Genomic DNA, 25,838 nt, shown 5'->3' on the forward strand with positions numbered 1-25,838 from the left:
ATTTCTTTGGCACAAAGGTGCAAATACTTGCACAAATACTTGCTGCCATTTTTTCAAACATGGTGGTGGGTCTTTTATGATCTGGGCATGTATGGCTGCCAATGGAACTGGCACACAGGCATGTATTGATGATTTCACTGCTGATGGAAGCAGCAGGATGAATACAGAGATTTACACGAGCATTCTGTGCTCAGATTCAGCCAAATGCATCAAAACTCATTGGATTACATTTCATCATTCAGCAGGACAACAATTCTAAACATACAGCCAAATCAACCACAGAGCTACTGAGGGTTGAGAAGTGTAATATCCTGACTGGCCGAGTCAGTCACCTGATCTCAGTTGGACTGAGCAGCAGTCCACTTGGTGAAGACCAGACTAAACACAGAGAGACCCCTCAACAAGCAAAAGCTGAAAGAGGCTGCAGTGAAGCTCTGGGAGAGCATCACCAGGGAAGGTACAAAGTGTCTGCTCATATATGCGGGTCAAAGAATTCAGGCAGTCATTGACTGCAAAGGATTTTACACTAAATATTAAATATGATGATTTTGTTTGACTTCATTTGTATTCCTCCAATTACTTTTGAACTCCTCAACTTTGGGCACATTGGGTGTTTAAAGTGCTATACATCCCACACAGTTCTTTCTATATTGATGTAAATCTACTCAAATTAAAGCAGATCAATGTAGTATCCATTATTTTTTTTCAGATTGAATGTGCTGACGCTTAGAGCCTGGAGAACCAAAAGATTTGGAACTGTCTTAAGTGCTTCAGCAAAGAGGTTAAGAGCAAATGTGTAACTGTCCAAATACAGTGGTTTTCAAAAGGCCGTTTTTTCAAGACCCCTTCACTTTTTGCACTCTTTATTGAGTTGTAAGTTTAATTTCAAGTGCATTAATTTTCCATTTTTGCCCATCAATCTACACTCAATAACCATTAACAGATAATGAAAAAACGAAAACATGTTCTTAGAAATTCATAAAAACTCAAAGACTGAAATCTCTTATTTCAAAAACCATTCAGACCCTTTGTTGTGGATCCACATTGTGGTCAGGTGCTTCCTGTTTGTTTTAATTATCCTTTTGATGTGTTTGTAACTTGGTTGGAATCCACTTGTGACAAAAAAAAGCCATGTAGTCCAAGGAACTCTTAGTAGACCTTGGTGATAAAATTGTGGCAAGGCAAAGATCGGGGCAAAGGTATAAAACCATCTCTAAAGCTTTGAGTGTCCCCAGGAACACAGTGGCCTCAGTGAGTGTGAAATAGAAGAACTTTGGAACCACCACGACTCTTCTTAGAGTTGGTTGTCCCACCAAACTGAGTAACTTGGCAAGAAGGGCCTTGATCAGGTAGGTGACCAAGAACCCAACAGTCACTCTAACAGAGCTTCAGAAGTCCTCTGCAGAGATGGGATAACCTGCTGGAAGGACAACCATCTCAGCAGCACTGCATCAATCAGGCTTTTATGGTAGAGCAGCTTCAAGGAAGCCACTTTGTCTAAAAGGCATATGCCAGTCTGCTTGGAGTTTGACAAAAAGCATTTAAAGGACTCTCAGAGCATGAGTAAAAAGATTCTCTGGTCTGATGAGACAAAAATTGAATCCTTTGAACAGATTTCCAACAATATGTCTGGTGAACAACAGGCACTGCTTATCACCTGGCTAATATCATCGCTACGATGAAGCAATGTGGTGCCAGCTTAATGCTACGGGGGCTTCTCAGCAGCAGGGATGGGGAGACTGATCAGAACTGAGGGAAGGAGGACCTTGACATTATCCTGTAATATACTTTGATAAATATAATTTTCCCCTCGACGATGACGAGCTGCCCAGGACCAGAGGTAGCAAAGCAGCCCCAATCACGATGCTCCCTCCACTGTACTTCACCGCTGCAATGATATTCATGTTGGTATGCAATGCCCTTTTTACACCAGACGTAGTGTTGCGTGTTCTTCCTAAACAATCCAACCTTAGTTTCATCAGTTCACAAAACATTTTCCCAGTAGTGTTGTGGAGTGTTGGCAAACTTCAGGTGCAGTGATGTGGTGTCCTGCCATGGTCACCATGCTTGTCTAACCATGCACCCCGATTTGTGCATGGTAGAACAGAGATGTTAAACAGCTCCAATGGTTCCTTTAAGCCTTTAGCTGTTACTCTGAGTTTCTTTTTTACCTCACTTATCATTCTGCTTTGTGCCTGTGGAATCATCTTATTTGGGCGCCCATTTCTACGGAAAGTAGCCACAGAATTAAACTGTCTCTATTTATAGACAGTTTGTCTGACTGCGGACTGCTGAATATCTAAAACCTGAGATTATCTTGTAACCCTTCAGCTTCATGCAAATCAACAATTCTTGATCATGAGTCTTCTGAGATCTTTTTTGTGAGGCATGGTTCATATCAGCAGATGCTTCTTGTGAATAGAAAACTCAAAATGTTGTTGAGTGTTTTTCATAAGTCAAAGTAGCTCTAACCCACACCTCCAATCTGGTTTCATTGACTGGACTCAAGGTTTGCTGAGTAAAGACTCCAGGTAGTTTTTGTTGCTGTCATTAGCCGACAGGTTCACATACTTTTTCCAACCTAAACTGTGAATTCTGAATGATGTATTCAGTATGGAAAAGGACAATATTATTGTGTGTTACTGGTTAAAATGGATTGTGTTTGTTCATAATTGTAACCTAGATGTAGATCTGACAATATTTTAAGACAAATTTATACATGAATGCAGGTAATTACAAAGGGTTCATTTACTATTTCTTGACCCTGTATATGGACAGATGTGTTTGATCAGTGTAAGATGAAAAGAAACTCACATGTAGCCTCGGAACCTGCTGAGGTCATCATTGGGGTTCTCACACTCAATACGGCTGTGGAAACTCTCAGGGGTGAACTCTACTCCCTGGAAAACACACACACACACACAAACACAAACACACACACACACACACACACACACACACACACACACACACACACACAAACAAATTCAGACCTGCAGACAAATACACATATGGACAAACACATATACACATACAATAAATGAACAATAATACAAACTACATTAGAGGCACACAACACGGGATGTCTTCTTTTTCCCCTCCACTTATTCTGGCTATTATTTTTTACAGTGTGTTTATGACAGTGCAGAGAAGTTGAAATGCAACATGCTAATCAGGCTGCAAATTGAGAATGAGTCTGATGTAACTGTCACACACTTTAAAAAGGTGATACTGGAGTATGGTTTTGTGGATGCAAGTGGAGGAAGAGAGCTGTTTTATTTGGCAAAGAGTGACAATTCACCTTTCATTAATGCAAATAAACCTGTGCATATAAGACTTAAGTTGTGCTTTAACACCTGATGTGAGTCAGTACTTGTTAGAAAAATTCTTACCCGTTATGCTCATGACTGCGTAATCACCTCGTCTTGACCTTTGTTATTATTACTTGTGTGCGAATCTGTACAACTCTCTCATGACAACAGAGGCTGTGCTCAGGAGAGGAGGTGAATACCAGAGAGGAACAGGGCACTCTTGTTCCTCTCCTCAAAGCCATCTCACTTGTCTATTCCTGTATGATAAGCAAAGCGCTATCTTGACCATGTATATTGATATATGTCAGCGAGATTACAACCCTCTGCCCATCTTGCACAAAAAAGGATGGCAGAAGAACTAGAAAGCAGACAACTCATTGCTGCTGTACTGTGTTGTGCTGCTGTATGACTTGTCTCCTTGCTGCAAGAATAAAACACTTGCTTTGACTTCAGAGAATCCATGTGTTATCTGGAGAGTTTCCTAACAAATTGGTCCTTCAAGCCGGATCCCGATAGCCTTTCCTCATTCCAGGATCGGAGCTGAAACTGTGCACGGGGGAGTTTATGACTCCTACTGAAATGCCCTATGGCTGAAATGCTGCTATTTGAGGCCAGCTTCCACTGGAAGGCGGAAAGGTGATTGGATCACCAAATCTTCAAGGTATCACCCGACTTCAAGGTAAGACAGCAAAACTGAGAGAGTTTTGCAACGAGTGAATGGAAATCGTCTAAAATGCAAGACCTGATGAAATTAAATGTGGGGTGGTAGCTATTAACATTGTCTCAGCGAAAATGAAAATCAGACAAGGGTAACCTTACGGTGTCAACAATTTCTCTGAGGACTGGAAACCTAGTCCCCTAGACCTGGTGGAAAATTAACAGTGGAAGCATGCAATAAGTTAATAAAAAACATTGAAAAAGCAAACAAAAACAAATCGCTAGACAATGATGAACTAAAACAAGCCAAATTGTGGTTAGGAGAAGCACGAAAAAGAAAAGAAGCTAAAACCAAGAAGGCCAAAGCATTAGCACTGCAAGATACAGAAGACGATAATGCAGTTGCAGCTGGTAGCCACCACGAGGAACCCCAGTCGGGCCCTCCCCCCAGGCCCAGGAAACAATTTGACTATCTACCCTCCCCCATATTCTAAAAAACACGAGGCTGATAGCCCTACTCCTGAACCATCTGCCCCTATAACAAAAGCAGGAGAGCGAACAGGAAATCTGTACCCTAAAATACAAATGGGAGAGTCTTCCTACGGTTCTCCTACTCACACCCGTAGTGGGCTAAAATATAAAATTCCTTTTACCTCACCAAAAGCATTGGACTTATCCTTAACCGGTGCTGAGACATACCCTATGATTCTGGTTCCAAACCCCAGAGTAGGTGATGATGAGGCGGAGCACATGTATGTATGTATACAGCCCATGGACTGCAGAAAATGTTAGAAAAGCCACAGAGGGCATACCACATCCTAAAGTCAAAGTTGCAGCATGTGTAGAGGGAGTGCAAGGGCTATATCAAAGCTACAGACTAAATGGAGGAGAAATGCAGAGAGCCCTGAGACAAATTTTATGACATGATTGGTGTGTATTCAGTGGAGATTGGAACCCCACTGATAATCGGGGAGCACCCTTGCTTTATGGTATTGCTGAATTAGATCAGAGATCGACTGCTCTCTATAACAGAATCACAAATAGATGACAGGCGAGGGCATATTGGACTGCGATAAATCGATACAGGTGCTTTAATATGGTCTCTGTTCATCTTTCCCCACATAGGCCAATCTGCCGGGGCACTTCGGGATATAAATTACATCTGTTGTAGGTCAGGGGGCCTTTTATCTTTATTGTTTTATCATTAATAGGATCGCTGAAAAGATTTTTCATTGTTGTAAAATTATACTGGCTACAAGAGTTGCATTTTAAGAGACTTGGGACTTTTCTAAATGAAATAAAGTAGGATAAAAATTAGAGGGAACATTTTTAACTTTTGTGAGTCCTTGGTAAGCAGAAATCACTTAGTCTATAGAGGAATAAATGATACAGTCAGTGAAAATGACAGAAGAATGGGTGAGCAGATTCAGATTTTCTCTAGGCACCACAAATTGAGGCAAAGAAGCATCTTATACATATTAATCCACTTCATGCATTACCTGCAGTGGGAGGTCTGAAACCACCTGTCTCTGTTTCAGGTTGGTCTCTCCATCCAGGTTGGCGGTCTCAATGTAACAAACCCCACGGGGGTCAGAGGAATACAGCAGCAGCATGTCAGCAGGAATGATTTCATTACAGGACAGACGGACAAAGTCTCCAACTCGCACATCCTTCCAGCACTGGTCAGTGTAGGCTTTCTGCTTGCTAGTGGACAATGTGAGTAGACAAAAAAGAGACAAAAGATTAAAAGAATAGCAGTCAAATGATTGTGTACTGAGAAAAAGAGCAAAGTATACAGATTTGTTGGTGTACATTGGGTTACAGAGTAAATTAACACAATGACAAAAGGACTTAAGAGTGGTTGTATTAGGAGACTTTTCTGGCAATCAAGGCTTCTTTTGTTTTTTCACTTTATTGGACAGAGTGTAGCGAGATCCCAGTCAGTGCTGGAAATTAACATTTACTCTAGTACTATACTTAAGTATAGTTTTGAGATGCTTGTACTTCAATTGAGTAATTCCATTTCATGCTACTTTATACTTATACTCTGTTACATTTCAGAGGCAAATACTGTACTTTTTACCGCTTTAAATTTATCTGACAACAGCAATTGCATTTAATTTAAAATGCAAAAACAGTTTTCCCCTTGGTTGGGAAGCACTGCACTAAACTACCCAGCTGAATATGAAGTAGTTGAAACTAGATCCCCCTAGAGCAGCTACAACAGTAAAATGTTGCTTTTTCACTGATGCAATACTGTTAATAGTCTAATATTGTGATATATACAAATTTATTATCACAGGGGCCAAATACTTTTACTCTTGATACTTTAAGTACATATAGCTGAATTATGCATTTTTACTCAAGGCCATTTTTGAATGCAGGAGTATTTTATACAAAGTTGTATTGGTACTTTTCAGCTACTTATTAATGAGTAGCCTCCAGTTGATTGCAACCAACAGCTTTAATCAGTGCACAGAACAACATTCTTTTGTCCACAGAACACATTTATGGTATTACTTTATCTTCTTGTCAATGACCAACAATTTGGAGGTTAACTGTATAAAATATGTAAAACAAACTTCAACACTCATTCAGGTGAAAACAAGCAGAAAAGAATGCAGGAGGTGCATACAATCAGCTCAGATACACATGTATACAATGGAAAACGTCTAATGGAATTTGTATACATTAGGTCTGTAAATGTGTGCATGAAGATGTGTGAGAGTGAATGAAAAATACTATTATTAAACAATATCTATTAACACTATACTGTATGACCTTTTAATAGCATATTTACTCTGGCATTTGGAAAAAGTACTTGCCTTAAAAACTGTATTATACTGTATATGCCAACTGAATTTTATATAGGTAAAAGCTCCTGGAATTAGTCTGCATTCTTCTTAAAAAGAGAAAAAAAAACCCTCTGGTCAACAGGTATTATTCACAAATACTGTGCGCACAATGTACAGTTATGTACAATGTGAGGTCGTGAGGTTATCTATGATAAACTACTCCTTATTTGGAATCCCAAAAAAATTGCAATCCAGATATAGCACAGATATAATGTGGTGCAAAAATATTGAAAAGGTTTGTCATGTAAACCAGGCTTCAAACAGAAAGTAGCAGCTACAAGAGTGTTATGACCAGTGTGTTAGTAAAAACAGTCTAGGAGCAGGCTCAATCCATAATGTGCTGCCAGATCAGAATTGAGCTTTTTATATAAGATATGTTGAGTATAGATTTGAGAAGTCCTCAAATAAAGATCAAGCACCATCTAAGATTATCAGGGAAAAAGAGTAGAGTTATAAAAAATAAACAGCGATTTAAATGATGTTTAGTTTTGGATCTTGGATTTCAGCTCCAATTATGTGTGGATATGCAGTTATATTTCAGTTTATGTCCTTTGTTTGATTTTCTGAAAACTTTAGTTTTGTTTTTAATTTGTTTCAGTTTTATCTATTTTAGTTCCAGTCCAAAATTTGTAACTCACGGTTCACTAACTACATTTTTCCACAAATCTAGTATCTTCTTAAAATTTCTGGAGGAAAGTGGACACTTTTTTTTTGGTTAAATGTTTTTTGTTCAGTTTAATTCATTCACTCTCATTTCTAATAACGATACCACTTGTGCCAACTGCAGCTAAAATAGAAACATCAGAAATCAAACAAGGGAGTACACAACTCAGTCAAAGCTTTTTTTTTTCATCAAACTAACAGTTAAACCATCTATCTTAACGCTACGGAGCATATACCCACAAGAATATGACAAGATGTTGGTTGCTGCCATATCAAACCTACCTGCTGTAAACATGGCAGAGAAGCTTGTTGATGAAATTATCTGACTTAAACCTGTGGTAGTCTTCCCAGATATCCTTGACAGCCGTCACTGACAGCACCAGTATGATAGGAGCCAGAGCGATCTCTGGCTGGAAGGCCTCCACCACGGGAACAAAGTTAAGAGTAGCAAGGAAGATGAAGTAGATATTTGCTAAGCGATGGAGCTGCTCAAACAGATTCTTGGGCAGGAAGGAAATAAGAGAGTACTTTGTGGTACAGATCTTATTGCTTTTAAACATCTTAAGGAGTTGACTTAATTCCTCATTCTCTGTAGAGGAAGGTACCACTGTCCTGTTCTTCCTCAGATGCTCCCTGGTAGAGTGAAAATGGGACAACCGCTCCAAGCTATTCATGAGTCCACTACTCCTAGGGATACAGGTCCACCTGCCGGTTTATTTCCTTACTTAGAAGCCTTACCTACGTGCAATTGTTCTCCGGTTTTAATCCAAATGACATTTTTCGTCCGTGCTCATGGTATCCTTTCTAACTGGCCATTCTTTTCCCCTTACCCTCCTAAGTAAAGACATGGATACGGCAGGTGAAGTGGGATTGCAAGGGTGGAGAAGATAGTTAACTACCTGGTAACAGCAGTCATTTGCACTCCTCTAAAGGGCACGTACGCTGTAAACAAATCAAGGTTCAAATTTTACAACTGCCTCAAAAGATATATTGTGTAATAAGACATAGGAGGAAGGAGGGTCACAGAGAAAGCAGCAGGGATTGTGTTGTCATGGATTTCCTGGCAATCCTTCAAGATCATAGCAGCAGACAAATTCATATATCCGTAAATCTCTCTGTAAAGGAAAGTCTTCCTCGTAATATAATATTGGTGTACGTTCAAACCTACTGAAATGATGGATCTTCCAACTGTTAAAATTACTGGCAGCACAGCAGCAAACCGTTATGGTGAGGCAGAGTAGATGGAGGCGGAGGGGTCAAGGGGATATTCGATCTGCAAGCCTATATGCCATATAAATCAACCCTTATTCCTAAAACTTAAGTCTATTCACTACTAAATGTTTTTGTTGAACGCATTTTGGAGGAAAAATAACTGCTGTCGGGATTACTGGCAACATATTTTCCAGTCCAGGAAGTGTTACACTCTTGCACCACACAGAAGTCATAGATGGATTGGTTGGGGTGGATGGTGGGCCTATAAGCAAGGGGCTTTAACACTACGGCACTTGGGTTTACATCTTATGTCCCACAAATAGTTAGGGTTAGGCAAATAAAAAATTTTGCTTTAGTTTGGGGAAAGATGGTGGGGTTTTTTTCAACATATTTTAAATACTAAGCTCATCCTGTCCTTTCTCACTGCTGACTAACCACCATCTTCCCTTGACGTTAACCCACTAAGTTGCCTAAAAACAACCATAAAAATATTATTTAGTGCAACAAATATTCTATAAAAAAATATGGAAATACATTGCCAGTGAATGTTTTACAGATATGTTCAGTATGAATATTTGTGACTTTGCAGAAAAATTCATTAAAACTGTTTTTTTTTCTGTTTTATTATCTTGATAAAAGAAAAAACCCAGGTAGTAATGAGTTTCTTTCAAAACATACTTTCAATTGCAAATTGCAAATTAGTGGGAGATGAATATAAGAGGATTAAAGTAAAATCACAGACTATTTTCAGACTATCATTACCAGAAAAAAAAACATTTATTAATTTTTTAAATGCCTTAAATGACAAATATGTATGTTTATATTTAACTGACAAGGACTTCTATGTCTGTGTAAATGACAAATTTAATAAAAACTGAAACCTCTCATTTACAAAGCTATTCATACCCTTTGCTGTGGCTCGAAATTGTGGTCTGGTGTTTCCTCTTTGCTTTAATTATCCTTGAGATGTGTCTAGAACTTGATTGGAGTCCAACAGTACTCATTTGAATTGACTCTCCTGGACTCTCCCTAGAGTTGGCCGTCCAGCCAAACTGAGTAACCAGGCAAGAAGGGCCTTGGTAAGAGAGATGACCAAGAATCATAAGGTCACTCGAACCGAGCTTTAGAAGTCCAAACACTATGTCCAGCGAACACCAGGCACTGTTCATCACCTGGCTAACACCATCCTCACAGTGAAGCATGGTGGTGGCAGTATTATGCTATGGGGGGGCTTCTCAGCAGCAGGTAGACGGAAACTGGTCAGAACTGAGGGAAGGATGAATGCATCCAAATACAGAGAGGTCCTTCAAGAAAACCTGCTCCAAAGTGCAGGCGACCTGAGACTGGTGCGATGTTTCACCTTTCAGCACGACAATCACCTGAAGCATAAAGCCAAGAAGACACTGGAGTGGCTATAGGACAAGTCTCTGACTGTCCCTTGAGTGGCCCAGCCAAAGCCCAGACCTAAACCTCATAGAACATCTGTGGAGAAACGTGAAGATGGCATTTCAGAGACACCTCCCATCTAATCTGACAGAATTTTAGAGGATCTTCAAGGGAGAATGGGACAAATTCAGGTGTGCAAAGCTTGTAGAGACTTAGCCCACAAGACTGGAAGCTGTAACCGCTGCCGAAGGGGCTTCTACAAAGAACTAAATGATGGGTGTGAATACTAAATGAGTAAATGAGAGATTTCAGTTTCTGATTTTTAATAGATTTTCAAAATTTCTTAAAACATGCTTTCACTTTGTCATTAGGGATTATTGAGTCTAGATTGATGGGCAAAAATGGCAATTTTATCCAACTACAATTAAACCTATAACAGAATACAGAGTGAAAGGGTCTGAATACTTTGTAAAGCCACTGTATATTCTTGTTTAATTGTTGTTGAAATCACATAAATATAAGCATCTACTTAAACTACATTTTCCAGTAGCATTCAATTAGCGTAGCCTCTGGAACCATTACATGATTTTAAATATCACGGAAAGCTACTTATTTCTCTAAATAACAGGATAGTGTGACTAAACTCTACATTGCTTTCCGTAATTTTCTTCTGAAAAGAAATAAGTATGAAATGATTCTGCGGCCTCTTGAAGTCTGTTGCTGCAAGAGGCAGCAGAATCATTTCTTACTTTGCGGCCTCTTGCAGTCTGTTGCTGCACCTGTGCCTCTCCATCCTCTGATTCAGGAAAGCATCAAACAAGCAGTGTAAACATTACAGCACTACATAAGAAAGTGCATTTACTTATTATGCTAATAACAGTAGATATTTCTTGCATTGAAATAGCTTCAATGTATTAAGCCACTTTTTTTCTGAGCAGCTTATACTGTAGCTTTCCATTTTCAAAAAAAAGTGTACTGTTGCTACATCTGAACTACTTCAACTATAGACTACCATGTAGTTTTACCAGTTACAGTTTCAAAGTACAATAGCTTCCCCAGAACTGCCAGAAACTAAAAGTTTAATTTGGGACTAAAGTTCCTTTACTGCATTTGATTCCACTACATCCCAATACATGTGAAGGTTAGTTAAAAAATGTGGTTTGACATGCCATTTTTGCATGTTTCAAGAAAGCAATTCATGATGTTGTTTGTAATGTACTGTTGTGCGACTGTGATGTTTGAATGGATGATGAAAACGAAACATAAACATTTAGATGTGGAGAAGATGGTTGAAAATACCACAAAGTGAAACTAGTAAGGATCTTTCACCTGTTTTTTTTTCTGAACAAGTATATAACACAATCATACAATGGAGGAAATATAGGACCGATGGCCCTATATTTTACTGCACACGTGGTATCTAGTCATGTAGTTGGTTTGGGTTTTATTTGTCCAGGTTTTAAGATATCTTGCTGAGTTTTTTGTGCTGCTACTCACATACAGTGGAGGGAATATTCTCAGTATGGAGCACTATGATAGGGTTGAATTCTGGGAAAGTGGGGATACTTCAGTTTAAAATGGATTTAAAATTCTGTTGTCTGAAACAACACCTCACTGCTGTCATTAGAAGCTGCAGCTTAAACAGAACCTGTGTTTTAGTCTAAACCAGGTGCTGTGTCCTGTAGAAATTAGGCTACCTCAACCCCACTAGAGGTCATCATATCTGAGTTTTAATTTGTAACTGCTGCAGACTTACTGTTAAAGATCATGGACTTCAGTACAAAAGCAGATTTCTATAACTGAAAATATTTTATTAATTTCTGAAAGTCAAAAACCTTAATTATGTATGATCTTATGAAGGCATTCCTGTCATAAGTGATTAAGTCAGGTTGCTGATTATCTGACAAACTGAAGAGCTCAGTTCATGACAAACGTATGAACTAATGTAGCAGCATAAGTCCTGTTCCTGCAGATCTGAGTTTATCAGTGATCTACACAGGTGAGATACCTATGAACAATTCACAGGTGAAATCTAAGGCTGTAAGTCACAGAAGTATTATTAAATTGATTCTCACTGTAATTTTAACGTGAGCTAATACATTACATATACATACATCAGTATACACTCTCCCCTCCCTCCCTACTGCCGTACATTGTACATACAATCTAACCAACATGAGCTGTCTGACTGAATTATCGTGAACCAAATTCAGTATTATTTCATTACAGTTTATAGCCATAATGCCTCTTAAGATGGGTTTTAATCCACCTGTTTTTTCAATTTGCATTTTCAATTTGGAAGCCTAGCTACAGCCATGCAGAAAGTTAGAAAATGGCCTTTGTCATTGGAATTGGCCCTTAAGCTGACAGAGGTTCACTCACCCAGAGAACACTCGTGCAACATTGCTGTTGACCTTCTTGTCAAACAAATAACGTCTGTAGTCCTCCAGGGCATCTTTGAAGGCGATAACAGTGAGAACCACGAGCAGAGGAATCATGGTAATTTCCTTCTGAAAGGCTTCAACAACTGGCACCCAGTTCAATAATGCCAGGAACAGGAAGTAGAGGTTGGCAGCCCTGCAAAGGAAAGACAGAGCAGCAAATTAGTATGTAGAAACCACAAATGTATGACTGCCGTTGAAGTGCAACCAGGTGCTACCAGACCATTTCCAGTGGTGTACTATCAGATTAGCATGGTGCTCCTGTTTGTTTGTCAGTTTGTTCACCACTCTGGTCCAGGTTGAAATATCTCAGTTCAACAACAACTGTTAAATAGATGCCCTGCAATGAAAGGCATGGCCATCAGAAAAATATAGACTAATAAGCTAAATTGGCACTTTCTACCCAAGTGACGGTCTATACAAGATTCTCTATAGTTTCGTCATCAGTTCCTGCCCTGTTTAGAGACCAAAACTACTGGTGTGGGTTGTGAAATGCAGACAAATGCAGAAAAGGTGAACCTGAAATAGGACACAACCTCATTTTTTAGGTTTGTTTTTTGCTGACCTGAATTCCAATTGTCTGAATTCTGAGTGCATTCCATCTGAAAGACACAAAACTCTTGAGGATGGTACACAGCCGTGTACAGTTTCTTTTGTTGGTTAATTCAAATGACACTAAATCCGCAGACTGCACTGTCAACAGAGACTATTGGAAAGTAGTTCAAATAAAAAAGAATGGTTCCCTGTGAGGTCTGTGAGTTATCTAGGCACATTGTTTCTGGAAAGAGAGGTTACTCTTTAAATTTTTCATATCTAATTTTAAAGCCAGGGAGCACCTCAAATAAAATTACATTTGCCTCCATTAATACAATGGGGGTGGAGGCAGAAAATTTCAGAGACAGATATCGCCATAATTGGACAAATAAAACCAAAACTATCTTCATGAACAGATAACAGTAGAGGGGAAGTACTGTAATTTGGGAAAACTGACCCTTAAACTTAAACTGAATGTTTTAGAGTGAACTAACATTACTGTGTTGGCTATTTTCCGCACTATTCTTTTTTACTGAAAGTTATTGTCAGGAACTGTGTAAGGCTCTGAGCCAGCTGACCCTGCTGCTCTGTGATACTCACAATGCTCATGCCTCCTGTCTGACCACAGCCTTATGTTGAAAGTGAATCATCCAACAAATGCTACAGTGTCTTGTGGTGTGATTACAACTGAAACACAGTGGTTAAGAGTGGGACTCTGAAGTATAAATATGCAGACGAAGGTCTCTGGCCATGCATCACATTAGTTCAAAGGTAGAAGAAACTGTGAAACTGTGTTCACTAACTAATCTAACTAATTTCTTTTCTTCAGGCCTACAGTAGAAAACTACTATTTGCACTTTTGCTCTCTCCTTTGGCAGCTAAAACAGCCTGGCTTTACTTTTAGCTATAACTGTCACTTATGCTGAAAGGTTTAACTATTGAACAAAAGAACAAAAATACTGAAAATAGCACTGAAATGTCATAATTCCAGAAATACCTGTCTCATATAAAATGCCAATATAATAATTTCCACCCTATTTATAGCCTTAGCCTTACTTTTAATATTTGGATATTATTCCCTATGTTTTTACAGCTTTTCTAGTTGTGTGATCATATTGTATGTACTTTACCTCACTGAATTTCATTATTTGCTGTTACAGTAAGTATCATTGTTTCATCTCATGCCATATAAAGTACTCTGCTCATGGTTCTGAGCTTGTGATTGGCTTGTAATTCAGAACTCTGCCACATTAGTACATTTATAGCCCAATTGGAAAACCCAGATTTGACAGATTCAGTTGATAACCAGCCTCGTGACATCCGTAATATAGGATCATCAATGATAGGATTAGTGAAGACAGGAAGACAAAAGGACTGTCATTGTTCACAGAGGTATGAGTTACACAGATTTTCATTGTACCAAATGTAATACAGCGGGGAGTGGGAGTTAACTGAATGACATTTCAATGTCAAATTTGTATTCCAAACAGTTACACCAGGGGACTGTACCACAAAGCAAGTTCAGCTTGACCTGGCTCTCTTTGAGCTACCCGTCTTCGCTGGGCCCAACATTGGTGATCTTGGATTAGCAGACTAGTGTTATCAAGTTATCAACTTGATAACACTTGTTATCAACTAGTTATCAAATGGCTCAGTTAACTCTGGGTTTACTGATCCAGTTATGGGACTGTTCATGTGAAAGAGGCAGAGTTCTACATTACAAGCAACATCAACAGAACCATGAACAAACTATTTAATATGATATTTGGTGAAACAGTGATACCTGTGAGGAAATTGTGGTAGTAGCAACAGCAAAAATGAATATTGAGTGAGGTGAAATATAAACAATATCATCACATAACTAGAATAGAATAAGAAGCTGTAGAGACACTAGAAATAATTTCCAAGTGTGGGTATTAATAAGTCAATATTTTTGCATCAGTCTGTCTGATGATGGACAGACTATTATCAATATGTGATTCATATTATGAACCTTCAAAGTAAGACTGTTTCTGCTGCTAAAGCATAGAGGAGAAGAGAGGTGAAGAGAGGTAGTTTATGTCTGATGAGATGTATAAAACTGAAAAGTTTCATTTACAATCACAGGAACTAATGAACAATGTGTGGATTATTATTCTATTAAAAGACAACAGGGGGCATAGTTTTTATTTCCAATTATCATTTCAAAGTCTCCCCTTGATCAGTCCAGGTTGAAATTATTGGCAGTGCTGAATTTTATGTACAGAATTTAGAATATCTGCAGAAATAAATGCAAATTAACCAATCTTGTACAATCAGAATATTTAATAAAATGTCCAAAGTTACTGAACAACAAAAACAAAAAATACTTTCATATAGTGAAATAAAAAATAAGGACATCAAAAATACACTTGACACAATTATCGGCAGCCTTTTGATGAATTTAGATTAGTTCCTCAACCAAATGAAAAAAATGAAGACTCTGTGCTTAATTTTCAGTGTTTACATGACCTGAATTAACCAATGAATTGTGGTTCTACTGCATAAAAAAGGGCTGCTTGTTTCCAGTTTCATTTTTCAGAATGGTGAAGACAAGAGAGCTGTCTGAGAGCATCAGAAATGTTGTTATCAAAAAACAAGACAATTCCAAAGGCTACAAGGCAATCAGCAAAGATCTTGAAATCCCTGTTTCAACAGTTGGTAACGTTATCAAGAAGTTTCACAGTCAATCGTTTAGAGGCTGCCACTGATGCAAATGGTTTTATAACCAAATATTAGTGAAAGCTGCCAATAATTGTGTCTGGGCTACATTTTGCATTTGTATTATTTCACTATTATGCAAGTTTTAATTTTTCTTTTCTTTTGTTCAGTAATCTTGGACATTTAATAAAATATTTTGATTATACAAAATTCTTTAAATTTGCATTTATGTCTTAAGATATTCTAAATTCTGTACTTAAGATTCAGGGGTGCCAATAATTTCAACCGGGACTGTAATCATCATTGATGTAATTAGTGACAATATATATCCCTCTGTTTGTTAGACACTCTGCTTTAAAGGCAGGATGGAAGAGGAGAGCCTGAAAAAGTAAAATTATTTTGCTGACCCATAACTATACCTATTACTCTTTTTTACTTGTCACTGTATTGTAAAGTTTGCACTTTTTTCCTAGGCAGGATGCTGTAGGAATGATGACTCAGTTTTTCCAGTGATCTGACTGGTCAACAGTGTGGCAGTTCTCAGGTTTTGATCTGATCATCTGTTAACCTGCAGCAAAGGGTACCATGTTGATCTACCCTTTGTTAAAGTGAGTCAGCTTCATTACACCACATCCCAGTGTTATCCAGCTAATCGCAAAGATATGGATAACACACTTATACTGCTTTGTGATACAGACTGTTCACCAAAGCCAAGCAGGGTATTTATACCCATATCGTGAGGAAGCTCATCTGACACATTCAGATAAACAGGTTTAACCTGCCTAATTTAAAGTGAATCGAAATGTTTGGTATATGTGAACCATCACAGTGGACAGCAAAGACCATCTGATGAAACATTCTAATATCTGGAACACTGGATTCCTTGTAAAAGCCTCTATGTAATGTATGCAGGTAATAAATGGGCAAAAACTTTCAGGAACACTGGTACTGTATGGCCCTTTAATCAAAACTAAGACATTTCAATTTAAGTAACCTTAACCAGAGTTAGAGGATTCCATGCATAATTACTACATTGCATGGTACCGTTTCTCATTTCAAAAGACAAGCTCTCATTAGCAAATTCTAAAAGCAAAACAAAAAAAAACAAAAAACAAGATAATCTGACCTGTGGAACTGCTGGAACAGGTTCATGGGGATGAAAGTCAAAAGTCTGTACTTGGTAGTGCGGATGGCATTGCCCTTGTAGCTTCTGGAGATGGCTTCGTACTCATGCTGGTGAGGCCCATTGCGGGCAAACACTATTCTCCGCTTCCCATTGACTCTATGTGGAGAACAACGGGCGTCCGGGGAGCTTTTGTTGGGCAGGCCTTCAGGGGCAGAGTACCAGGCTCGCCCAGAGTCTCCCACTAGCAGCCTCCAACAGCGATGCCGCACCCAGTGGAGCCGCTCCATTTACGCAGCTAGGCTGTGAGAGTGGCTGGGCCCCCTCCTCTGTGGTCTGCTCCTCTGTGCTCCACACTGGACTTTCAAAATGTCCTCTTCCTGCAGGGAGAAGACCACAAACAATATAATCTAATATTGATTTGCCTCTCTAGTTTGTTCTTATCCAGTCTTCCTTCAAGTTAAAAGGCTCAGTCTGCTGTTATTCTGTCTTTTTCTTATTGTCAATGAATCCCAAGGAAAGACCTAAACCAAATACGTATTAGTCTGTTTCTCAATACTTCTGACACAATGTCTGTTAGTAGTAAAATTCTAAAAAACAATTGTGAATAGTGCACATGATAGGGATTATTTTCATTGGTTGATTAATCTTGGTGGATTAATCTACGTTCATGGTAATAAAAGAAACATAGTGCAACGTTGCAGCTCATTGATGTGTTTTTATTACGGATCATATACTATGTATATATTTCAAATAAAAAAGTTAAAATTTAGCAGAGAAACAGGATGACAATGCCCCCATCCGTAGGACATGAGCGGTCACTGGATGGTTTGATGTGTATGAAAATGATGTGAATCATATGCTACAGCCACCAACTCTCAACCCAGTTGAGCACCTATGGGAGATTTTGGACCAACGTGTTAGACCACCACCTCCACCACCGTCATCAAAACACCAAATGAGGGAATATCTTTTGGAAGAATCAGCGAATCAACAGCAAGGGGAGACATTGACAAACGGCTTCAGGCAATGACCACCATCTTTGTCAGTTTTGCGGCAGAGAGGTTCGGCGTTGAAGAGCACAAGACCACCAGAACCAATTACACCATGAACCGAGGGGCAGACAAGATCCACCAACTGTGGCAAGAGCTTCGTACTCTGGCAAGTCAGTTCAAGGTAGCAATTGAGGAGGCGAAACCACCACTGGCCGAGCACCAGAACATCATCAGGAAGAAACTCACAACCCTGCAAAGAGCAGAATGGCACAGGAGAAGGAGAGAGAGAGCCAGGAAGCAAACTACCTTTATAGCCAATCTATTCGGATTCACTGAGCAGCTGCTAGGACAGAAGCGCAGTGATCGTCTTGCATGCTCCAAGGAGGAGATGAAATACTTAATGCACAACACCCTGAGAGACCCTGATAGAGAGCAGGAGCTAGGGCCCCTCCGAGCCCTCTTGGACATACCACCTCCTAAAGTGGATTTCAACACCAGAGAGCCCACCTTGAAGGTAGTCCAAGAGGTGGTTACTGCAGCCAGAGCTAGCTCAGCTCCAGGACCAAGTGGAGTACCCTATAAAGTGTGGAAGCGCTGCCCAGAGCTCCTCAGAATCCTTTGGAAGATTCTGCGAGTTATTTGGCGCAGTTGATCTGTTGCTGACCGGTGGAAGCAGGCGGAGGGCGTCTGGATACCCAGGGAGGAGGAATCAACCAAGCTGGAGCAGTTCAGATCCATCTTGTTGCTCAGCGTGGAGGGGAAGATCCTCTTCAGTGTCCTATCCAGATTTCCTCCTAAAGAATGCCTAAATTGACACCGTGGTCCAGAAAGGTGGCGTACCTGGAGTTCCAGGCTGCATTGAACATACCGGAGTTGTCACCCAGCTGAATATGGACCTCATCCTAAACTACTATGGGAACTTCAGGCTCAGAATCACTTCTGTGGACACAACATTAGACTGGCATCGGCTTGAAAAGAGGATCATAACTGAGTGCACCATCTCAGTAACTCTCTTCGCCCTTGCCATGAACATGGTGGTCAAGGCAGCTGAAATGGAGTGTAGAGGCCCCCTTTCCAAGTCTGGCGTACCGCACCCCCCAATCGGAGCCTTCATGGATAACCTTACTGTCATTACAACATCAGTTCCAGGAGGTAGGTAGATCCTCCAGGGCCTGGAAAAGCTCATCTCGTGGGCAAGGATGAGTTTCAAACCAATAGAATCCAGGGCCATGTTGTTGAAGAAAGGGAAAGTGGTGGACAAGTTTTACGCTTATTTTTGGATAGCCTTGCAATCCCATCCCTCCCCGAGAGACGAGTCAAGAACCTAGGCAAAGTCTTTGACTGTAGCCTCAGGGATTTAACTGCAGTTCAAGCAACCATCAATGAGCTTGAGACGTGGCCGCACCACAGTAGACAAGTCTGGCTTACCCAGCAGGTTAAAGGCTTGGATCTGCCAACATGGTATCCTACGTCAAGTCTTCTGGCCTGTCGAGATCCTGGAGCCTACTGTTACTGTCAGAATAACAGTTATCTTACAACCTAGTTAACACCTATCTACTAGTCAGGTTTATATTCAGAAATAGAGCCAGGGTAAGCAGTTTTTCAAACAAGCGCCACGTCCCTCAGCTTGTTCCTTGACGCACAGGAAGCTCTTCTGACACATTTCTACAAATGCTGACATCTTTGTGGTCAGTCCCTCAGGCAGAGGATCTAGGAACTGTAACAACAGGACTGGACTTGTGAATGACACACTCTACTGTAGCTGGTTTGACAGTCAGACACCTAACCTAATTATACTTCATTCTAATGAGCAGTTTAACATTACAGAGAGACAAAAGAATGTACAGGGCATGGTGGTTAATATGAGCACGGGTTTGCTGGCCTCTAAGTAACCAAACTTACATTTTCAGAAGTGTCAAAAAGTAGCAATTGACAGCACTGTTGCAAAAAGCATGACAGAAATACAATTTAAAAAACAAAACCAGACATGAAGAGAGAACAAAAGAAATGCCTGCGCATTGTTTTATTAGATTACTTGATATGGAACCTCTTCAACCCCTCTATTTCCTTTACTACAAATTGATGTAGCATAGCCAACTGACTTCAAACCCTTAAAAAATTATTGGAAAGATACAACTGATTTTTTGGCAGATTGGACACACTGGAACAAGCTGTAAACAAAACATTGACATGTTATCACATGAAGTTGGTTAGCAAAGAGTTGCTTATCTTAGTCTATGTGCAAAGAAACACGTAGACTCTTTCCATGTGATTGTTTGGATACTTTCAATGATGATGGACTTGAAGCTCATAAAGGTCTTCACCTGTTAGAAACTGATTACAGCAAATAGCATAAGCATTAAATAACTTCAGTGAAGAAGATACAGGCCATCCGCAAAACAAAGTGATAGAGTAAGGAAAGATGTCTCTCTAACTTTACAGCTATTTGTAAGCGAAAATTTAGGAGGAAAACAAAGGGCCAAGGGCTTTAAAACGGAACCCCAGCAAATAGATAAACAGTTAGGGCACTCATGTTGTGAAGGCATAGGATGCAAAGTGTAGATAAATACATGCATGAGTCACAAGGACATCTGGTAGTAATAGAAGAATATATGCATTACATTACTTTATTTCAATTCTTCTCATCTAGTTGAAAGCTGTTCTCTCACCATGATATACTGACAGTCTGGATATAGAGCGGAAAATCTAGATTGGGTTTTTCAAAGAACAAACATGATCAGGTCCAAATGCAAATAATCAACAGAATAAATATGCTGCCAAAGGCAGGTGATGTCGCTTTCAGTTCTCATATTAAGGACTAATTAGAAGTCTGAGCTCACCATGAACAATACAACATGTGAAATTCAAGAGCAGAGCTCTGTGGCATGCCTAAGCTGCTCACCATCATTCTCAGCACAGTGGTGAGATAATGACTTAGAGTGATCGGAGATAACAACTGAAGCTACTGAACATGCATTATCTTCTTTTATAAAGGTAATACTACATAAATTCAGCTCTGCTTTATTTCCATTTCATAAGCACACCTGTTGTCATAGTTGACACATTAGGAGTTAAGCCTGCACCTTACTTCCTGAAACAGTTGTATCAGTAACAGTATCACATGTGCTGCACAGGCCTCGAAGCTTAAATTTTTCATCTTTGAGACGTAAAATCACATGTCCATTTCAGGATGGAATTTTCTTTTCCAAATTGCCCAGGTTTTACTGACCAAATTCAGAGTATGCTGAGGGGAAGTGAACTTTAATAGGTCCCAGCCTATCCTCTGCAGGGCATCCTTTACAGTAAGTCCTACACTTCCTTATAATAAGTGTTAGGCATGATTTTGGAGAAGTGTAAGCAGTTTGAGCTTACTTCAATAAAACAGCAACAGAAGTGTTATCCGCACACTGTGTGAAAAAAAAGGAGCACTTCGTATGGGCAGCGCTGAAAGTATGACCATTTTCTTTGATCATGTAGATTGATATTAGGTTCAAGGTGAAGCGGGGTGTTTACAGCACTGATCTTCCAGAAACATTTAGACTACTGAAAACCATCATGTCACATAATCGCCAATGCCATCTCTGCATCTACCTGAAGCTTTGTTGTTCTTCAGCTGAACTGTACAGCTGTTTGACTGTGCATGACTGAATGATACGTTGAGGATTTAACCTTTACCAATTTCACGTTCTGTAACAGGGATCATTTTGATTGAATTATGTTTCAGCGAGTTACTGTATGGCATATTGTAGCTGGAGCCCGCTGCAAACCACTGAAGGACCCCTACAGGTCCTCAGACTTCCACTTAAGAGCTACTGACTTAACGATAACTGTATGATCTTTAGTTCATTTGACAGGTCGGACCAATAAACTGTACTTAGCATCAATATTGTACTTTGCACAGAGAGCCATATTTTATTTAAATACTTAGTTGCTGGTCATGTTGCTGTCTTTTGATGGGCTAAGCAAAACATTTGAATACTTAAAGCTACACTATGTAACTTTTTTCTAATATTTTTTATTTGAAATATGCTCCAAAACATATCGTAATGTGGAGACGTGATCCAGACTCATTGAACAGCCTGGCAGCAGTGCAGAGATATTGCCTTCTAAAGTTTTTGAGCTGCCTCACCCCTCTAGCCAGTCAGACAAAGGCCAAGGTCAGGGGTGGGAGCTCATGGCTGTCAATCAGTACATGAACACACTTCCGGTCTACCACTCCTCTCGTACAGAGGCTTCAAGTTCATATAAGCTGCTGGGAGACGTTGCTATGGCTGATTTACAGGCTAGTGAGCACCTGATTCCTGCATCGGCTGAGACAGCGAAAACATCGAGGATGTAGGTGAAGTGCTGAGTTGAGCGTAACAGAGCAGGGGGAGGGAGGGTGGGAGGAGTGGTTTGCCTTCGAGTCTCATACAGCATTAGCTTGGTTTCCAGAACTTACATATTGTAGTTTAGCGGCTGCAGCTGATCTTTGAAGCTCATATACTGTAGGCCTGCTGGTACACTGGGTAACTGTTGTGCAGGGGTTTTATCAGTGTTTTCGCGGAAAACAACCAGGTTGATGACCTGGGCCATTTCTAACCGTTGCATACACACAAAACGGAGATTGAAATGCGTATGCCACTTCCCACGGAAAGGCCGATATTTCTAAAAAAGAAACGATGGGAGAATGTACACACCTGTAGGGAAACAATGACCCATTTGTGCAGACATTTTGGAAATTGAGGAAATGGGTCACACAGATGGTGAAGTAGTGAACTGTAGCCAGATTTTATGATGAGCCTTTCACAGGTTGAATTTCACTTCATATTAAATGAATAATCACATATCATATCCACAATGTGATAAAGGGGCCAGCTGATTTATATTGTGTTTGTGCTTGGAAGAAGCTAATTATTATTATTTAAAAGATACAGACCCAAACTCAAATTTTAACCATTTACATAGGTGATTCATTATTAAATTATTATTAAACTATTGAGTGCCTGACACTGGCTCATCACTACATTCCCAAATACACCACAAATACAGTGTTTATTGTTTTATAGTTATTTGGTGTGTTATTTTGTCATCATGTCTATTGCCTATAGATGCTTAACAAATACCAAGTGGTGACCTTCGGCTTCCCTGTGTCTCTGCTGGTTGGTCCATACTCTAGCAGCGTACAGCAGCATGTTCAAGGAGTCCTCCTTCATTGTATCATTTCAGGAATTATCCTTTTTGTTGCATCAATAGCTGTTGCAGCCATCAGCTTCTCAAATGTTTTTTTGTTTGTAACTCTACCTCCATCCCCCACAGGGATAATATGTATATTAATATTCATGAGGGATCTGCATTGACCATTTATGGTGAATTGTGGGAATGTTTGGGGTAGATTATGGGGCTCACCAAGTGTGCAAATTTTCAAGTTGATTATGATTTATAAAGGGAAATTTGCATGGAGGCCCACAGTTTTATAAATCTGATTATTTTTTGACGATCACTTTTCTGTAAACTTCTGGTGCTGATCCTATGCACAGTTTTATAAATGAGGCCCCTGGTCATTACATTTATATGTAATTGCTGAACATGTGCTTCAAACCCAAAGTCATTAATCGGCTGCTATACAGTTACCAGCGTCCACTCCTCAAGGACCGTATCCATCAAGCATCTCAGAGTAAGAAATCAATCGTAACTGGCCGAAAATTCTCAGCGTGATGCATTTTTGGTTTTACTATCACTACTATCTTCGTCAAAATTTAGTAACGCAGATTCTGTGGGAGGCGAGATGCTTTGCTAACACTTAATGACACCCCGCTGATTAAAAGATGCCTTTTGGACGAAAATGGAATTCTTTATGTGACAGACCTTCAGTTCAGTTGCTTCATCAACAAGAAGAGCACACGCTGTCTCTGCAGAAACCAGGCTCACTGCAACCTTTCATTTTCTAGCAACAGGAGAGATGCAGTTTTGCAACAGTGACGATATAGGTCTGTCAAAACTGTCAAGCCATCTAATCAAGCCATAATAAATCAAACTATACGCAGATGTATTCATTTCCCTACCACTCAGTGTAAGATAAACGAAAAACAACTAAGAGTTGAGTTATCAACAACACACACGTTCAAATCACTGCCCCGAGCACCAAAGAGGACACTTATTTGAACCTCAACATTAACATTCAAGTGATTATGGATGTCACTTACACAGTCCTTTAATGTGGATTAAGTGGATCCACACATATCTCAAGGGTCCTTAGTATGTGTGGAGTAAAACTTTTATTTGAAAAATAATCACGTTCCCCCTGGATGCCATCTATTTGGTCAGATTCCCAAAAGCAATGACTGATGATCCCTTTTCCAAGGCCAAAAGCCTTCGTTCAACTAAATTACGAGGGGTAAAACATTACATTTCATTTATGTAAAATTACTGTAGATGAGACTATGGGGATACGGTCATATATTATGGTCTACAGTGCATTAGTGACTTGGTGGCATAAAATAATTCTCTTTTTTTCTGTCATGTATAGGGCCCATACGTTAACAAGGGGTGTAGTTGAATGGGGAAATGGACAGTAGAAAACTTGTGCATGAACCCTCCATCATTGCACATGGACCATTGATGGACTCGGGAAACCTGCAGGGACAATAATATATTGCAGGGCATTAAAAATAAACTTTTGTGATTCCAATTGTGATTAATTCAAAATCTTAAACTAGTGCTGCAGATTATACATTACCTTTTTTCTAGCTCCATCAGTTGTAGGAGTGCAGCATCATGGCCTGGACACCCAAGATGAAAAACATTTTTTAGGCCAAAGTCCTGATGCACACAAGGCTTGGGAGAGGGGCCACCTCCCGCACAGTTAGTATAAATCACAGGTTAAAGGAAATGCAGTACTTTTAAATCAACAAAAGGAATGGCTGGAAATAGACAAATTATTTGAAATCAGCATACACACCTGTTTTTTTTCAGATTCTTTTATACAAGTGGAAATTTCTGCACTTTGTGAAAAAGAGCATAGCACCAGTTTTCACATTCCACAGGGTTACAAATTGCAAACTGGCAGGATTCATTTATGGTGTCAGAGACTGCCCTCCACATGTTCATCCTATCTTGAGTCATAGGAGTAGATCTGAATTAAGGATTTCTTTTGTTTCTAACTTCCTCAGCAAGTAAATGGTCTCCTCTTCTCTCCAGCTTGCTTTCCATTTTCAGTAATTTTGAACATAATCGTGACAGTGATTTTGAAAAAAATGCGATTGGATAGAATAATGAGTATAAATTCACCGAGTCACATTATATGTGCCTACAGAAATAAAATTTGTACATAGCCTATTACTAAAACTTTCTGTTACCTAGATTTTTGCCTATACCCATAAAGCCTTCACCTGAAAGTGGGCGCGGATTTCAGCATTTCAATTTTCAATGGTGTAAAACAACAAACATCGAATGTCAGGTAAAAACAACAACTATAACGTCTACTTTGCAGCTCTGAGTTTTGTAAAACAGTGATGTCACACTCGTTCCTAGGAGTAGTCCTTCTCCTTGCTGAAAGTAAGTGTAGGAGTTTTCATAAATACTCTGGGGTAGTTCTTTCAGTTTTTTTTGTACTAAGGTAACTTTCACAGTGATTCCTAGGAGTGATTCTGAGATGCTTGATAAATACGGACCCAGGGTTCAGTCTTCAGTCCTCTTCAGGCATTTGCTCCCATTCAGCACAAGCACATTATTGCGGTCCTACGCTGATGTTGGATGATAAGGCCTGGTTTGCAGTCGGCATTTTGGTTCATCCCAAAGGTGCTGGATGAGCTGGAGGTCAGAGCTCTGTGCAGGTCAGTCCAGTTCTTCCACACCAAACTGGGAAAACCGTTTCTTTATAGAGCTGGATATAGAGCCAAACTCAAACCCTGACCACAAAGTTAGAACAAAACTATTGTCTAATATAATCATTGTATGCTATAGCATGATAATTTCACTTCATTGGAACTATTGCTGTAATC

The 25,838-nt window shown here is 39.6% G+C and overlaps 1 protein-coding gene across 14 annotated transcripts in view; it reads right to left on the minus strand.

Annotated features, from left to right (window-relative positions):
• The window catches only part of atp10d (ATPase phospholipid transporting 10D), a 72,783-nt gene that overhangs the window by 43,723 nt on the left and 3,222 nt on the right, over positions 1-25,838 (minus strand). For 5 of the 14 annotated variants that reach the window (XM_040137944.1, XM_040137943.1, XM_040137933.1 and 2 more), the window contains 4 exons: positions 16,865-17,241; positions 12,467-12,661; positions 5,468-5,672; positions 2,815-2,900 (listed from right to left, as the gene is read on the minus strand). In XM_040137944.1, the coding sequence (XP_039993878.1) occupies positions 2,815-2,900; positions 5,468-5,672; positions 12,467-12,661; positions 16,865-17,151 (773 nt within the window). In that variant the 5' untranslated portion in view covers positions 17,152-17,241. Of the gene's footprint in view, positions 1-2,814; positions 2,901-5,467; positions 5,673-7,768; positions 8,488-12,466; positions 12,662-16,864; positions 17,242-19,284; positions 19,369-24,373; positions 24,472-24,574; positions 24,618-24,796; positions 25,487-25,508; positions 25,746-25,838 lie in introns of those variants that run through there. The other 9 variants (XM_040137938.1, XM_040137939.1, XM_040137935.1 and 6 more) reach the window with 9 other exon arrangements.

The sequence above is a fragment of the Xiphias gladius genome, chromosome 10 (assembly GCF_016859285.1).
Source record: "Xiphias gladius isolate SHS-SW01 ecotype Sanya breed wild chromosome 10, ASM1685928v1, whole genome shotgun sequence".
Lineage (NCBI taxonomy): Eukaryota > Metazoa > Chordata > Actinopteri > Istiophoriformes > Xiphiidae > Xiphias > Xiphias gladius.